At 43.3% G+C, this 17,886-nt stretch overlaps 1 protein-coding gene across 5 annotated transcripts in view; it reads right to left on the reverse strand.

The window, feature by feature from the left end:
- Nucleotides 1-4,271: 4,271 nt before the first annotated feature.
- Nucleotides 4,272-17,886, reverse strand: part of RGL1 (ral guanine nucleotide dissociation stimulator like 1) — a 289,935-nt gene continuing 276,320 nt past the window's right edge. For all 5 annotated transcript variants that reach the window (XM_025368454.1, XM_025368437.1, XM_025368463.1 and 2 more), the window contains 3 exons: nucleotides 15,983-16,237; nucleotides 10,344-10,458; nucleotides 4,272-6,707 (listed from right to left, as the gene is read on the reverse strand). In XM_025368454.1, coding sequence (XP_025224239.1) covers nucleotides 6,520-6,707; nucleotides 10,344-10,458; nucleotides 15,983-16,237 — 558 coding nt within the window. In that variant the 3' untranslated portion in view covers nucleotides 4,272-6,519. The remainder of the gene's footprint in view (nucleotides 6,708-10,343; nucleotides 10,459-15,982; nucleotides 16,238-17,886) is intronic.

Genomic DNA, 17,886 nt, shown 5'->3' on the forward strand with positions numbered 1-17,886 from the left:
GCAAAGCTTCTGGTGAGAGAAATCCACCCAAGAAGGTGGGACTCATGGGAATTGCTGCCAGCTCTGTGTGGTGGCCAATCTCTCAGGCCCTGAGAGGGACACTCCAGCCCAGGGCTGCTTGACATCAGCCAGTCTCTCCTGTCACAGCCCGTCCAGCGCGAGTGCACGCTGCAAAGCCTGTAGGCTGGCCAGGGAGGTTGTGCTGGGCCCACATCCCCGTCTCTGTGAACCTTTTTGGACCCCAGCCGTGGAACAAGCTGCAGGAGCCCTGGACGCCCTCCAACTCCATGAGTCAGTCCCTCCCCAGAGCAGCAGCAGCTTAACTTTTCCCAGGGTGCTGTTCCACACATGGAAGCCCCACCTCTAAGAGCTTCACATCTGGACCATTTGGCTCATCCGGGCAGGAGGTTGGAGGGCTTCTTTGAAGACATGACTTCCCTTAGGCCAGAAGCTTCCCAGGAATAACAGCAGCTAACTCGTATCATGCACCAAAGTGAACCGCACTTTCCCTACGTGTGCTGTGTAGTTTAATACAGCATGAACCTCAAGAAGTAGGAACTATTCATTAATCCCTATCTTTCAGATAAGGCAAAGAGCTAAGGGAAGCAACTCGCCTAAGGTAGTAAGTGGCCTGGGAGTCAGACAGAGGCAGTCAGATCTCACCAAACTGCACCCACTTCCAAGCTGCTGGGGGATAATCTGTCTCGTTTGTTTTCTCAGTAACATTTAACGTTTTAATCTCTCACTCTTGCACTCTCTCTCTCTTACCACACACACACACAGCCCGATACATAAAGCTGGCACCTCTAACCCATGTCTCTCTCCCCTATGAAACCTCATATACTGATTATTCAGCTGGTCATACTGCAAACTCTCAGATAACGTATTGCTGGAGACTTGGATGTTAGATACTGAATAAACGAGGAACGAAATTTATGTCAAGGGGCAAGCTAACAGTTTCATTTAGAATGCTTCTCCCATTTCAAAACTGATGCCTTGATTGTTTCTTATGGCAGGAACGACTCAGAAACAGCTTAAATCATTCGGTCTTTTTTTTTTTTTTTTTTTAACTTCCTGTACTGGTAACCCTTTTCATTCTTGTGTAAGAAATTGGAACTGTAGCACATAATGAAGCTTTGGTATGAAACAATGGTAGGAATAACAACGATTTCTTCTGAGAAGCCTGTGTTAAAGCACTTGGACACTGATAACTGGCTTACAGGGAGGGTGATCTGGGAGGTCTTAAAACTGGCTCTCCTGAACACCACTCAAGCCCCAGTCCCATCCGCTCCCCCTTTGTTAGCTCCTGTCAGTTGGTGCCTTTCCTAGGAGTTTCTCCCGCTGCAGCCACCCCTGGTAACACTCGAGTCTATAGATAAGAAAGGGATTTCAATCCATCTGGGGTGCTAACTCAAAATAATCATCTTTATGGCTGTTTCTTCATCAGTGGGATGGAAGTGATGCTCAGGATAGTAGGTGGCAGTGCTCTGACCCTCAGCACGATGTTCCTCAGACACTTCAAAGAACCAACCAGGTGTCCAGCTGACCGAGATAGTTTGTGGGAATTCACATGACTGGAAGGCTGGGGATGGAGCCCACAGATCCCAAGGATTCTCTCCAGCTCCGTGAGGCTGTGGAAGTGTCTGTCAGGAGAGCCTCCTCCATTTAGTGCCTGGCCCAGTGTTATATGCTCAGAGTGGGGTTTGATGATCCAGAGTTCTGTCCCTAAAACTTGGGCAACTTAACCGTTCTGTGTCTCAGCCCCGTATCTGTAATATGAGGCCGCTGACTACATGATTTGTAAGGTGCCTTCAAACTCTTAAGAAAACATTACCTACATTGGATTCCTTGAAATGTTAAATAAGAAAATTGCTTCCACAAAGGTTTCTGGGTAGAGATATTGAGAATCCACACCCGATAATGGTTGCCAAATTGTGAGTCTAAAATAATTAAATTTGCCTGGCTCCTATTTGATCTGTTGGGTTTTGCATAAATACTTACATTTCCTAGGTTTCTTTTTTTAACCTGACTTACATCTGTAAAGTAGCTCCTAGTTTCATCAAAGTAGGAACCACATCAGAAGAAAATGAATTGTTGGTGAGTGGCTGTATGTTAAAAATTAGAAATAAATTAGATCAGCTGGGTGCAGTGGCTCATGCCTGTAATCCCAGCACTTTGGGAGGCTAAGGCAAGCAGATCGCTTTGAGCTCAGGAGTTGGAGACCAGCCTGGGCTTCATGGCGAGACCCTACCTCTACAAAAAATACAAAAAAAAAAAAGCAGGGCGTTGGTGGCTTGCGTTTGTAGTCCCAGCTACTCATGAGACTGAGGTTGGAGAATCGTTTGAGCCCAGGAAGCGGAGGCTGCAGTGAGCTGAGATTGCGCTACTACAGCCTGCGCAACAGAGTGAGACCCTGTCTCAAAAAATTAAATTAAATTAAAAAATAAGATCAACGCTAATTCTAGACAAAATTAAATTGTTATTTCTAGTATTTTCTCCTTTCAGCATCTTTCTTCAACTCTTCCTCGTTTCTGTGCAGCCTCAAGTCCTCACTGCCATCTCTCCCAAACACTTTCTGATGACTGCCAGTGGTGAACAAACCCCTGCACCCTAGGAAGAAGGCATTACCCCTCTGTGGCAGAGGCGGTCGTGTGCATCAACTCCTCCGGGTTTCTCCTGCATTTCCCACCTCCCCTGCATTCACATCGGGGCCGGGGACTGGTCGATGGGCTGTGAACAGAAGTGACAGGTGTCGCTTTGGTCTAAGGCAGTTGGGAACAGTTGTGAGTTCTCTTTACTCTCTTTATCATCACTGTGACTAGAAGGGAAACACCGAGATGGCAAAGTTGCAAGATGGAAGCTGCCTGGATCCGTGAGCTGCTGTTAGAGAAAAGCTACTAAGGAATTTCCTGACTTGCATTACACAGTCCCATGAAAGAAAAAATAAACCTCGGTCTTAAGCTGTTGAGATTTCTTGGTTTGGTACTTCGGTCCAGCCTAGCCTAGCCTAACACATCCCTTCTGAAGGCATTTAATTTTAAGAGAGAGTCTAGGGGGAAAAGCAATGAAAAATGCAATGGAAATAACTTCTCCTAGTGGAAATGTAGGCATCTGCGGAAAAAGAGGTTTGAGTCAGGAACCTTCTTAGTCCCACTGAAATCAGGACACATAGGGCAATATTGTATGCCTCCTAATGATCCTGTGCTGCAAGGAGAATTTACAAATGCTCCAAAGAAGACAAGTTTAAGACAGTATTCCTTCAGGCAAAATGTACCCAGGCCCAGTTTCTAGAAAAAGGTAAAACAAGGGAAACAGGCTTTTAGAATGATCTTGAAAAAACAAGGACCAAAGACCAAATTTCCCTTTTTTCTGCCCCACCCCATATTATCAATTTCCTATTATTAAAATATCTACTTGGCTTCCTCTAAAAATTCCACAAGGGCACAGAACATTTGATAATTTGGATCCATTTAGGAATCCACTGGAAAATAATTCTGGGAACTTTTTAACAGTATGATAAATGACAATACTGTGCATCTGCGGTGAATCTGGCCTCAGACCTAATGCCTTTGGGGAAACTGCATGGATCAGTTTAAAACGATTTCAAGTGTAATTCTTTTAGGAATGCCTTTCCTCCCTCCATAGAGGTCCCCCTGGGTTCCAGGGCACCATAGGTGGTTTCAAGAACTATGCAGGTGGTATCCATCACAAAAAGCGGGGAAAGGCTCTCAGAAAAGCGACAAAATGCTAACTTGGACCCTCACTCTAAGTTGGATTTTATTAAGTGTCCCCATGCTGGGTGCAGTGTAATCCCAGCACTTGGGGAGACCGAGATGGGTGGATCATCTGAAGTCAGGAGCCCAAGACCAGCATGACCAACATGATGAAACCCCACCTCTACTAAAAATACAAAAACTAGCTGGGTGTGGTGGTGTGCACCTGTAATACCAGCCACTCAGGAGACTGAGGCAGGAGAATTGCTTGAACTTGGGCAGCAGAGATTGCAGGGAGCCGAGATCGCACCACTGCACCGCAGCCTGGGCGACAGAGCCTGGGTGACAGCAATCCAGCAAAGGCATCATCTCTAACTGCAGTTTCCTAAGGAAGTCATTCTTCCCCCCAAAGGCTCGTGACACTTGCCAGTGGGAAGGATCCCACCTGACTCGGCCACTGGCTTTCCCTGTGCTCCTCCAACCGATCCAGTGGGCTTCCCAAAAGCTTATTGACACACCTGGAACCCAAAACCCACCTGGTTAATAATCCAGATACAATCCCTTTGGGTCTGGCAGCACATGCCAGCCAAGTCCCAAACTAGTTTATTAGTTTAACCAAAAGGTAAACAGATGATGGAGATGCAGAAAGACAAGCATGCGAGCAGCTAAAAGCATTACCCGGCTGTCCACCAGGAAACAAATTTAAGACAATTTAAAGTGGCATTAAATAAATGAGGCTAAGTTTGAGCTACTTGGGATTTCCATTGTCTTTAAAAAAGGTAAATATATATATATATATATATTTTACATTGCAGTATATAAATCTAGACTCTACATATACAGTATAAATACACAGGGTGAGCACAGGGGCACAACACTTATGTCTTGGTGGCCACACCCTCACCCAGGCCAATGGTTTTCTATTTTCTTTTCGACCTTCACACCAAGAATATCAGGCTGGGGCTACATGTACTTCAACCTGCATGAGGGCTGCCACCCTGGCCATCTCTCCGACAAGCACAGAAGCACAAATTGATCAGGCATTGAAAACAGAAGAAAGTGCTTTTTGACTAGCTGAAACCCAGTCTTTACAATGTGTAGTCCAATCTCCTGGAAAGACCAAAGGAAATCGGAGGACTTCCTGGCCTGTTCTTCGGTCCATTGCCACAAATCTCTAAACTTTCCCTGGTGTTTCTTGCAGAATTCACATGGCTGTTTATGTAACACAAATCCCGCACAACTATTAGGAGCTGTATTACTGGATTAGGAAAAAAATAGCTCCATGTTACAATCTGCACTTCATATTCTGGGTTTGTTCTCTTTATTTTTGGAATAAAAACTGGTATTTTGAGAATCATTTCTTAAAAAGGACAACATTCTGAAAGTGCTTCTTACACATGTCAATATTCCACATATGGCTTTTAGTTCAAACCCCAGCACAGCTCAGACTTGGAAGGAAGAGTGTGATGGTGTTATGAGAGACAAAAATGTCACTTAACAGTGATACTGTGATAGCAAGCATGGGAACCTGAAAACCAAAGTTATTGATTCCATCTGGAAGAATGTACCTCTTAGACGAATGAGTCAGATAATCAATGCAGCCCCATCTCTTTCCCCATGACTAGGCACAGTAATGCTATAAAAGTTAATAAGTAAAATAGGATGCTGCTATCAGCAGGAAACATCTTCTGCGGGGCTACTAACAGGGCAATCACTGTTCAGAAATCTTTCACAAGCTCAAACTAACCAAATGTAGTCAGTTGCAGTAGAAATTTCCACACCTGAGGAACAAATTGCACATAATAAAGAGGTACTAGGATCCAGATGGCAAAAGACTCCAGACACATAGTTTTACATGCAAAAGGCAATCAGAGAAGGCAATGAAGTAGTGACATTCCAAGACAGGTAAGAGTCCAAATGAGTCACCATTCTTTTCGCGCTTTCTTTTCTGGCTTCACTACCAAAGAACATGGTTATTTGTGCAATGATTATGGTATGTTCTTTAGGGGAAAACAGAAATACACGGGGTTGCCAGAAACTGAAATGAGCTTGTTTCAGGAGCTTGACACCTCCAGAGGTGTCGTGATGGCTAGACCAGTGGGGCAATGGTCCTCCGAAGCTCCTCCTGGCCTCCCTGGGGTAGCAGAAAGCGGCAGATGCAGGCAGAGGTTGAAGGCCACCAGCTCATCCAAACCCTTTTCAAAGTGGCCTTTCATGCAGCCTGTGGCAGTTCCAGCCTCTGCAGTTGTTTTTATCTGATGGCACTTGATTGAGAAAGTCATCTTCTCCCTTTATAAAAATAAAGTTTGGGCTTCTTGTAATACTGGCACAAAGGACACTCTCTATTCCCAGGACTGATTCCATTCACTCGGAAGATACGAGACTAGGTTCTCAGTTTCTTCTATTTCCCTGTAAAAAGTGACCTCAGCTTCCCAGGCCATTGTGCAAATTTGTTTTTCCATAGTCCACACTATCCCCTAAAGTTCCTCTTACATATTTTCATATATATACACATGCATACCAAATATGTGTGCATATATATATTTTTTAAATGTGGGTAATTCTGCATTTTAGTCTCAAATAAGTCAAAGAGAATCAGTGAATCATTCATCCTTTTCATGTCAAATTCATTTCCAATTTCCCCACAATGCCTATCATAGTGCTCTGCACGCCACAGGAACTCAATAAATATCTGCTGACTTCACCAATGATCCTGGAACACTGGATGGTAATTGCAATCACCACAGCCTGTTCTCAGCCCCGGCCTGTCTGCCTTTGGCAAACAAGGGGCCATTGGTCCCTCCCTTCAGAGGGTGATTTTGCTGTGTCTGTTACTCCAGCAGCCCCGTTTAGCTGTCCTGGGCAATGTCAAGCTGGTCCGGCTACGCAGTTTCACTTGCTCTTCCATGCAGTTCTTTTTGCGCAAAATGAAGTCAAAGTTCACTTGGCTGTTCATGGCATAAAAGACATTGGCTGAGTCTGGAATCACAAGTTCTGAAAAAGATAAGGAAAGATAAGGTGGTCAGCTTGTGGAGCTCCGCTCAGCACTGACAATGGCAGCTGTAAACCTCGCCCAGACACAAGAATGGGACTATGGCCCTTTGTGTCTGGAACGTGACCTGAACCAGACAGTGACCACCACTGCCCCGAAAACTGACCCCAGCTTCTCAATCCCAATTCTAACAATTAGTACAAATGAGATTTTAGAAATTCACTCCATGAACTACATGTTCCCATAGAAAATGTTAAAGCTAGAAAAAAAGTACAGTAGGAAACAGAGACCAAGAAAAGTTCAAGAAAATTCCCAAGATGGCAGCTACTGAATGGCAGAACTGGGATTTGAACTCAGGTTTCCTTTCTCCTGCAGTCCATTTCCCACCCCAGTATGCAGATTTTCTCAAAGACTAAGAGAATCCAATGACATGGAAAAAACAGAAAATCTACAGCACTCCAGAATTCTACTTGAAATATTAAAATTTTTTGGAAGTAATCCCGTCAAACGAGTATTTTATTCCCCATGTAGGAAAGTGTGTATCTTTTTTTCTTTTTTTAATTTTACTTTAAGTTTCGGGATACATGTGCTGAACATGCATATCTTTGTTTTACTGTATTTTACTTTAAGTTCTGGGATACATGTGCAGAACGTGCAGGTTTGTTACATAGGTATACGTGTGCTGCACCTATCAACCTGTCATCTAGGTTTTAAGCCCTGCATGCATTAGGCATTTGTCCTAACGCTCTCCCTCCCCTTTTCCCCCACCCCCTGACAGGCCCCAGTGTGTGATGTTCCCCTTCCTATGTATCTTTTAATATTTAAACTATTTTCAACTTCAATGATTCCCAACTAGACATCTGTAATTTTCGAACAAGGATTGTTCCAAGTGTAATATGAAATCATCAAAGCAAAGTTATTTTGACTCAGTTTTATGTTATTTTATTTTGTTTATTTAAGTTATTTATTATTATTATTATTTTATTTTTTGAGATGGAGTTTCGCTCTTGCTGCCCAGGCTGCAGTGCAGTGGCACAATGTCAGCTCACTGCAACCTCTGCCTCCCGGGTTCAAGCGATTCTCCTGTCTCAGCCTGCTGAGTAGCTGGGATTACAGGCGACCGCAACCACGCCTGGCTACTTTTTTTTTTCTTTGCATTTTTTTTTGTATTTTTAGTAGAGACGAGTTTCACCATGTTGGCCAGGCTGGTCTCGAACTCCTGACCTCACATGATCTACCTGCCTTGGTCTCTCAAAGTGCTGGGATTACAGGTGTGAGCCACCATGCCCGGCCTCACTTTTATTTTTACTTTTTATTTTATTTTTACTTTTTATTTTATTTTTACTTTTTATTTTATTTTTACTATACTTTAAGGTCTGGGGTACACGTGCAGAATGTGCAGGTTTGTTACATAGTATACACGTGCCATGGTGGTTTGCTGCACCCATCAACCCGTCATCTACGTTAGTTATTTCTCCTAATGCTATCCCTACTCTAGTCCTCCACTCTGCGACAGGCCCTGGCATGTGATGTTCCCCTCCCCGTGTCCATGTGTTCTCATTGTTCAACTCCCACTTATGAGTGAGAACATGCAGTGCTTGGTTTTCTGTTCCCGTGTTAGTTTCCTGAGAATGACGGTTTCCAGCTTCATCCATGTCCCTGCAAAGAACATGAACTCATCCTTTTTATGGCTGCATAGTATCCCATGGTGTATATGTGCCACATTTTCTTCATCCAGTCTATCATTGATGGGCATTTGGGTTGGTTCCAGGTTTTGCTATTGTGAATAGTGCTGCAATAAACATACATATGCATGTGTCTTTATAGTAGAATGATTTATAATCCTTTGGGTATATACCCAGCAATGGGATTGCTGGGTCAAATGGCATCTCTGGTTCTAGATCCTTAAGGAATCGCCACAAGAAAGTATACAGTATTTAGCACTCAAGTGTAATGAGCATTTGAAAAAAACAAATGGAATTTAAAAAGGTAAAATGTACAAGTCTAGCTCTGCGGTGGTGGGGTGGGGGGGGCAATCACAGAGGCATATGGTTGTAAAACTGGACAAAGTGAGTCTTAATTCAACTTCAAACACTGAGATCCAACAGCAAGACTGATAGGAGCAGGTTCCAAGTGACTCTTGTACATTCTGTGCACAAAGGCTCAGTGGAGAACAACCCCCTCAGAGTGTCCCATGCTGCTGCCCACATACTCGTGGGTCAGTAATAATAGTCCTCACAGTTATATATCATTTAGCATCTCCCCAAGTTCAGGTACATGATTTCTTGTTATCTTCAGAATCGCCTTGTGACATATGAAGAACCAGCAGGGTATTGTCTCTAATTAAGGACCAAGGCCCAGAGGGTCCAGCAGCTTGCATTTAGGATCACACAGCTGAGGGGCAACACTGGGTCCTGGCTACCCCTCAGGACTCCCGGACCTTTAGACCCACCAGCCTCACCTTAGTGCTGCGTTGTGAGCAAAATGGTACAACTTGAGACCGTCTTTTAGGCTTAGAATTATAACTATAACTACATTAAAAGGTTATAACTGAGAAAGTGTTGCCCCACAGCCTAAGCCTCAGCTGAATGAATGAGAAAAGTTCCAAGAGGAAACTGAAAAAGAATTTCCCAGAGGCTGTAGCTTTTGATCTCTAGGAGAAGGTAGTGTTCTAATTTCAGCCACTCTCCTCTACCCAGCGATAGAGCCCGGGGTGCTATGTTGATCCTAGAGCCTAGCTTGTGGAATGCTTCTCACTGATAGGGGACGCTGCTTGTTGGTGAGCAGAGGACTACTTAAGGTGGCTGCAATGGACAGTTTGGGGTCTGGTGGCAGAAAGGGTTGGCTTTGGTCAACAATATTTGCTGCTCCTTCTGTACTTGGAGAAGAGACCTATCCTGACAGTCACTGTCTGTGAAGTGACAAAGTACAGAGGAGTTATCTACCAGCCTTGTTTTCTTCTCTCAACAAATGCAGTCCCCAAATTCATATTAGCAGACAGATACATGCAAAGGTGATTATTTGCCCAAAAAGTCTTCCATAAAAGATATTTCTTTAAATAACATGTTCCCAGGCATATTGAAGCCTTTCATAGATTACCAATTCTTTGCCTCAATACATGTGAGTTAAATAACCTTCAAGTTAGAGGTTTGTGTTATTTTTAAATTGATCATGAATAAAGAAAATAACTCTCATACATGATTAACCGGAACGATGAGAAATTATTATAGGAACTGCTAAATTTCAGATTCACACACAACTTAGAAACACATTCTTGGGTAAAGGAGGTGTGTGGCCACCTGCGATGCCCAACAGACTCCCCTACCCTCTGCCTCCTGGCGCAGGGAGACACTTCTTCCTAGAAAAGTGTTTGAAGAGCTCAGAAAGACTGGGCAGAAGAAATACTAGTCAAAATTGCAGGAAAAACAAGAGCTGGGGAATCAGGGAGGGCTTTGAGATACTTAATTCTACAAGTGAGGTGATGGCACGGTTGTTCACCATTGCGCTATCAAAAACCACCACGAGGTCCCGATAAAACAGTACGTATCCATTTTCTGCCTTCTAAGTGTGGAGCGCTGTGGACATGTGCTAGCCACCTGCCCTGGGAAGGAACACGCCTGTCTCAGGAAGATGCCCACCTTTGTCCTCCGAGATGACCTGCACCAGCTCGTACTCTTCGGCGGGGTCTGAGTCCAGATTGTGCTTCAGCATGGCTCTCTGGATCACTGCAGGGGTTTTATCCTGGCTCGTCAACTGCAAAGACAATGAACAGGTTTGTAAAGTACTTAGCTTCACATTTCCTGAGGGAGTTCTCCTGACCCTCTCATTCTTGCCATCTTGTGTTGTGATGCCTTTCCAGAAAGAATGGACTTGTGGAATTGGAACTGGACCAAGAGCCAGGATCCCTGGTTTCTAGTCCTGATTCTACCCTTAGTAGCCACAGACGATGGGCGAGTCACCTAATCTTTGAGTCGCAGCATCATCCGCTATTGAAATGGAGAGAACACTTTCCTTGCCAATCTCCTCCACAGTGGTTGAAGTTCCCGTGAAAGAATATATATGAGGGAATTGTGAAAAATGTAAAGTATTATTAGTCCTGGACCAACATTATCCTCCCATGTTGAACTGCTTCTATGGCACTGGTTACAACCCACAGGATAAAAACGGTCAGTTCTGCCCATTGACCATTTCAAAAAGTACAGGTGAACCTGTGATTCAGCAGTCCCACTCCCAGGCATTTACCAAGCAGAATAAAAACATATGTCCACAAAAGGACTTGTACACAAACATTCATAGCAGATTTATTCACAATAGCTAAAAACTGAATCAATCTGAATCTCCATCAACAGGAAAAGAGAATAAATCGTAGTACATTCATAATAGACTCCTACTGAGCAACTGAAAGGAACTAAGAACTGGCACATGCAACAATGCAGACGAATCTCACAAACATCTTCTTGGGCAAAAGAAAGTAGACACAGAAGATTACACACCAGTGGCGTCTATTCTTTCAAAAAAAGGAAAAACGAATCTGTGGCATTAGAAAATGAACCTCTAGGTTAAGAGGGGATTGATTGGAAAGGGCACAGGGAATCTGGCAGGCGAGATGGAAATGTTCTTTATCAAGATTTGGGGTAGTAGTTTCATAGATATATATAGTTATTAAAACTCAAAGAATCAAACATTTAAGATCTGCATATGTAAATATATGCAAATTATGCTTCAATAAACATGAACTTGTAGGTGTTTTAAAAGCACAAGTTAAAGGTTTCTCTCATTCCCAATTCTGATGTTCTCCCTTTCACCTCTCTGCCTGCCACCCAACTATTTGCAGGGTGTGCAGAGCAACATGAAAAGAAAGCAGACTTACGTACCATATCTTGGGTGATTTCTTTAAATTTGAAAGAAGTGAATGAAAACTCAGATTATTCTTACTTAAAAAATAAAGCTGTTCTCACCGGGGGCAAGAGAACTATACAAAGAAAGCCCCCTACGACCATCCTCGACACATACAGAAGCCTCATTTCCTCCAAGAAACTGCCATTGTGTGCCTGAGGATGGCAGTGCCGAGATGCCTGGCTCCGATCTGCGGCAGCAGCTGGTGTTTGTGATTCAATACACAATGTGCATTACAAAGGGGTCCTTGTAAGCAGCAAAGATCTTGTTCATGTGTCTGATACCAAAACATCTGGCATATTCATTTACAAAGGAAAAGTAGGTGCACACAAAATTCTAAATGAGGAACACATGCTTTTTGATAGTATGAAGAAAATGCTCCCAAAGCTGGGTCACACTGAACTAGTAGCAGAAGGCTAAAGGAGAAGATCTCTCCTCAAGGGATGCAGGTCAGGCTAAGGTGGGTAAGTTATATGACCCAGCCAGGCTACCTGCATTCTCCTTACCTTAAACTTCCCCAGGTATGTCCAAATGAGGACAAGATGACCAAGGGCTTTCCCTTGGGTGTTTATTACTTTGTACCATGAAAGCCATGCTGAATGGAACTGATGATTACAATGAGGATTCCCAGCTCAAGCGGGCATCCTTATGCGGAGAGACGGAACTAGCACTCATAGGTATCGAACGTGAGCCACATATTTCATTTTAAGTTTCTAGCAGCCACAATTAAAAAGTTTTTAGGATGGGTGTGGTGACTCATGCCTGTAATCCTAGCACTCTGAGAGGCCGAGGCGGGTGGATCATGAGGTCAGGAGCTTGAGATCATCCTGGCCAATATGATGAAACCCTGTCTCTACTAAAAATACAAAAAAGTTAGCCAGGTGTGGTGGTGGGTGCCTGTAACCCCAGCTACTTGGGAGGCTGAGGCAGGAGAATGGCGTGAACCCGGGAGGCGGAGGTTGCAGTGAGCCAAGATCATACCACTGCACTCCAGCCTGGGCCACAGTGTGAGACTCCGTCTCAAAATAAAAAAGTTTTTAAAAAGTGATATTTAACTTGAACACCCCAAATACTACATCAGCATATATAATTAGTACAAAAATTGTTAACACGGTATTTTACTTTTTTGTACTAAGTGTTCAAAATCTGGCATAGAGTTTACCCTCACGGCTCATTTCAATTTGGAGTATTCCCATTTCAAACGCTCCATCGCCACCCGGGGCCAGTGACTGCTGTACTGAACGCACGGTACTGAACGACGCTTTGGTGTCACCTTCGTTGACTTTCCTGTGACAGAAATACTGCATTCCCTGTGTAAGGGATTTTGGGAGACTGACTCTGTGATTGACATAATGGAGAGAAAGATCATTTTGAAAGAGTGATGGGCTCGGTGGTAGAAGACATTTTTCCATGGTCACTGAGGAGGTAAGTTTACAAGGGCTAATTGCTGTCTCTCCTACTTTCTATGGAAGGGCTTCGGATTCCAGGGACATGAGTTGCTCTTGCGAAGCAAGTCCTCTAGGCCACCAGTTCTCAGTGCAATCTCTGGCCCGTGGGGCCCTGAAATCCATGAGGGGATCCATGAGACCAAAATTATTTTCATGACAATACTAAGATGCTGTTTGTCTTTTCTTTGTGTGGACATTTGCATGTATTGCAGAAGCTATGGTGGACGGAAGTGCTGGCACCGTAGCACAAATCGGTACAGTGGCTCCTAACTACAAGTCTACTAGCTGTCACTGTATTCTTCAGTACACTGCACTCACAGTCAAAACAAAACAAAACAAAACAAAACAAAACAAAACAAAGCAAAGCCAGTCTCACTCACATTTTAACAGGCTTACAGAAATGGAAAACAATGCCACTCTTCTCGCTCAATAATTTTTGGATAAAAATAGATATTTTTCATTAAAAAATAAAATTTACATTAACATGCAAGGTGTCCATTATTGTTATTTTAAATGAATGAATCAACACTTTGAAAGTTTCTCAGTTTAAATATCTAATGTGGTAAATATCAACAGATACAACCCACATAGTCTGAAGCTCTTCGGAATATTCAATGCTGTTTCAGAGTACAAAGGGGTCCCGAAAACAAAAAAGTTTGAGAACTGCTAGTCTCCCCTGAACCTGGACTGATTTATTTCCATCCTCTGGTCAACAGCACACAGCATAATACATTTCACAAAGGGACTTCCTGTAGAGCCAAGTTTCTCCTGAGAGGCCTAACGATGAAAACAAGAGCACAAGAGCATTGTGTCATCTCTCCAGATCAAGCCTGTGACACATGCAGGATTCTCATGAAAGGGGAGGGGCACCACCTGGTGAAATATGAAGGGCCACAGGAACGGGTTGGCAGGAGAGGTGATTCTCACAGAGGCAGCCCATTTGCTGGGGAAGGAGGAATCTCCGGGCAGGGGGCAGGGGATCTTCTGCTCACTACCCTCCCAACACTCAGAGAGCATGCACAACCTATGACTCCTCCTGGGCAGTAGGGGTTCGTGCAGTTCAACCACTCACAGCTCTCCCCAGACTGAGCAGAGTGCACGTTGACCAGGCAAGTCCCAAAACATAACTGTCTGGTGTACAAATCCATGCTACAATTCAGAGACACCGCAGAGTTACACAGTGGAAGTTCTCTCTGGTTGGCGCAAGTAAGAGGTGCCAGGGGAACAGACCATGCTGAGAAGACAGTAACCACATGGAGGACCTTGGCTTCCCTGTGCTTCCTCTACCTCTCGGGTGCTCCTTTATTAGCCGCTCCCGCGTTACCACTTGCATTCTGCCTCATCCTACACTCACTCTCGCAAGACCGCATCCCCGCTGTGGGGCTTGACAACTCCCAATTTTGATCTCAGCACCAGCTTTGCACCCATGTTTCTGACCATCTATCAGACAATGCCATCTGATGTCATACTGGTACCTCTGATTTCAACGTCCCTGAAATATCCTGCTCTGGTAGTTCATATCTCACAGACCCACCAACTGCCCAGACAGCCTCTAGTCCTCCACAACAGTAACCAAAAAGTTGGTAACTAAATGAATGGATTCTACAATTCTACCTCATCAAAAGCTTTCAAAAATCCTCACCATCTCCAGCCACATGACCGTCATTCAAGCCCTTATCCTCTCCTACATGGAACATGATACCAGCTTCCTAACTTGCTTCCCCACCTCCAATCTACCCCCACACTCCAGCAAACACAATGCCATGACTTTCTTAATGAGCAAATCCCATCACTACTTAAAAACCTGCAACAAGACCCTATTGCCTGCAGGATTAACACACTCCTCTGTGTGGGCCATAAGGCCCTTTACAACCTGATCTTGGCTCTGTTATTTCGTACATTGGGAATAATGCTTTGTGAGCTCCCTTTCTGATTAAAACATCCTCAAAGGTAGAAATGTCTCACTCATCTCCCTATCCCCCAAGCCTGATCTAATGACTAGTAAACAATGTTTGATATTTTGTTGATTCAATAAATGCTTTAGCAAAGCTTTTATGTGGAGCCTCCATACCACTTATGCCACATTCAGACCTGATCTTGTAAGCACTCAGTGTGCCTTCAAAGAGGCAAGTCATAAAGATGAGGAGAGATGTGGAATTAGCTGTGGGATTTTGCTACAAAGGATAACGTGATTTCTAACACACGATTATCTCCCATAAACTAAGGAGTTTATATTCTTGTGATAAACATACCAGACCTTACATACCCGAGGTTATTGCCATGAGAGGCTCTGTGTGTATTCCCAAAAGACGGCCATTATTAAAAACATCTTTGTAATTGTCCTCAGAAACATACAGATTTTACAAGAAGCTCAAAAAGGCTGGTCTCATTTTATAAGCATCATTGCTCATTAACCCAAACTGCATTTCTAGCTTGATCATCCACTTTATTAACTAGGTTTGATCCAAATGACTAAATGACAAAAATTTGCCATCAGGGGAGTACACTGCTAAGAATGTGTGGAAATTCAATGATAAAACCAGACATATAATTCCATAGGAAGGCTTCCAGAAACGTGTGAAGCAGTGGCATACTCCTTGGAGCACATTGACACAGTCACCCAAATTGAGAATTTTCAAAAGGCTAATACTGACCTAAACAAACACGTTTTAGCATTTCTTTAAGATGTGAAAATTATATCCTATATACACTGTGTGTGTACACACATATGTATATATATTTTATATACATACATCACTCAGCATCTATGCCCAGGGAGACCTGGAACTGACACACATCCCTTCTGTGTGAATGCATATATATATATGCTAATATTGTGTGTGCATATTTAGGGTGGTTAGTCTGAGCGGCTGATAGACACAGACACACAATCTAAATGGAAGCCCGCTCCTGGGTCAGGGCTTGCTCCTCACCATAATGCTCTTGTACATGTTGCCGTTGTTGTCTTCCACACTGATGCGGATGATGCAGGTGTCTTCGTTCTGTTGGTTGTAAACAGGAGGCAGCACAGTCGAGGTAATGGATGTCACCGAGACAGAGCGCTTGTGGATTTTGGGGTTGTTGTTGCAGGATGGAGGGGAGGAGAGGGGGTTCATTAAGGAAGACATCCCTGAGGAATTTGTGTCCATGGAATGGATAGAAGAACAGGATGAGGAGGACTCAGAGAGCTGGAAGAGTAAACACACCCCAGAAGAAAACAGATTAGAACGCTGGTCAACAGCTTTGTAATTTTCAAAGCAGAGGTAGATATTAAGACTGATAGACTGCAGTTATTTCCTCCACAACAGTCCACAGCACACATGTATCTCATTCCTGGTGTAAGTACTCGAGTCCCCATCAGTGGTAGATGCCTATCGGTGACTCAGTGTGACCTAGTCACTCTATAACCACGTGAGGCAGAGCAGCTCTCTTTATTTCCCTAGGTTTTAGCTGTTCTTATGGAAGTTAACCAGCAGGTGGCAGCCGACACCAGAAACTGGAGGCAATATGGGTTCCCAAAGAAGTCAGAAGCTTACCCGGCTGGAGGAAAGCCTTACCAACAGTTGATTCAGTCCTACTGCAGTCAGATTTTGCAGTGGGAGAGAAAGTTTTGTATTTTTAGAAGTTTCTAAGAGAAGTACTCCAGATTATATGGCTCTGCATTGAATATTAGTGCTAGAAAGGCCTTGGACATCAACTAGTCCCATACCTGTTCTGCTGAGGAACCTGAGACCCAGGGAGAAAACTGGGGCTCCAGGTCCAGACAGCTAGTTGACAGCACTCCTAGAACAGGAACCCAAGCTGATTCCCACTACTGAGTTCCCAGAGCAAGAACATGGCCAAGGCTCAGCCTGTGGCTGATAATAAGAAGATGAATCAACATAATATGCCGCTACCTTGCTATGTTTAGCACTGTGGGGCTTATGATGAGCTTTCATATATCTTATCCCATTTTAATTCCACAACTGTCTTGTGAACAAAATGCAGAGCATTATAAAGACGAGGAGAATAAGATTGAGAACATAAAAGTGACTTGCTCAAGGGAAATACAGCCTTTAAGCAGCTTCACCACTTTCCACATTTGCTAGTAGAGCCAACTGTACACATTTTCATGATGTGTATCAAGGACAATTAAGAAATGGAGTGCTACAGTTAATGTGCTTTTCTGATTAATTACACATTTCTCATCCATGCAATACCAATAACCAAAGAAAGAGGTTATCGGAAGAGGTACTTTTAAAAATCATTAAATTGAACCATTTAAAATATCAATTCTTATTGTAGAAAATTATAAACAAATTCCTGGAATGACTGAAGCTAAATTATACCATGTTAATCCTATAAAATATTCTGGAAGTAATTTATAAAATAAATAACTTATGTCTTTCATATTTATCTGCCTTTCCATGGAAACAGTAGAGAAGTTGAGCTTTCTGGTTACCAGGCTTCTGATTAAAATGGAGTCTATTAGCTTATTTCCTGTAGATTTCCTCCTATGGCATAACTATACATTCAATTCTACTGCATGGTTAGTTTACAGCCAGCCAGCTGATGTGACAATTCTCATGGGTAGGGGTCTGATTGTGGCTCTATCATAATATGGTTTAGTTTTTGTTTTGGCTTTTGGGTTTTTTTCTTCCTTATGTTCCCAAGTGAATCAACTTAGTGGCTCAATTTGAGGACTGATGATGGATAAGTTAAAAGCATAAGTTTCTTTGCAGATATATTAGTTAAGGGGGTGCATTTTCCAATTAATCATTCGATTTTTTCACTTTCATGTTCCTCTATCCAAACTCTATGTCCTTTGTTAGATTTTTCTATGATTCTAGTGACATTT

This window comes from Theropithecus gelada, chromosome 1 (genome assembly GCF_003255815.1).
Source record: "Theropithecus gelada isolate Dixy chromosome 1, Tgel_1.0, whole genome shotgun sequence".
Taxonomy (NCBI): Eukaryota; Metazoa; Chordata; class Mammalia; order Primates; family Cercopithecidae; genus Theropithecus; species Theropithecus gelada.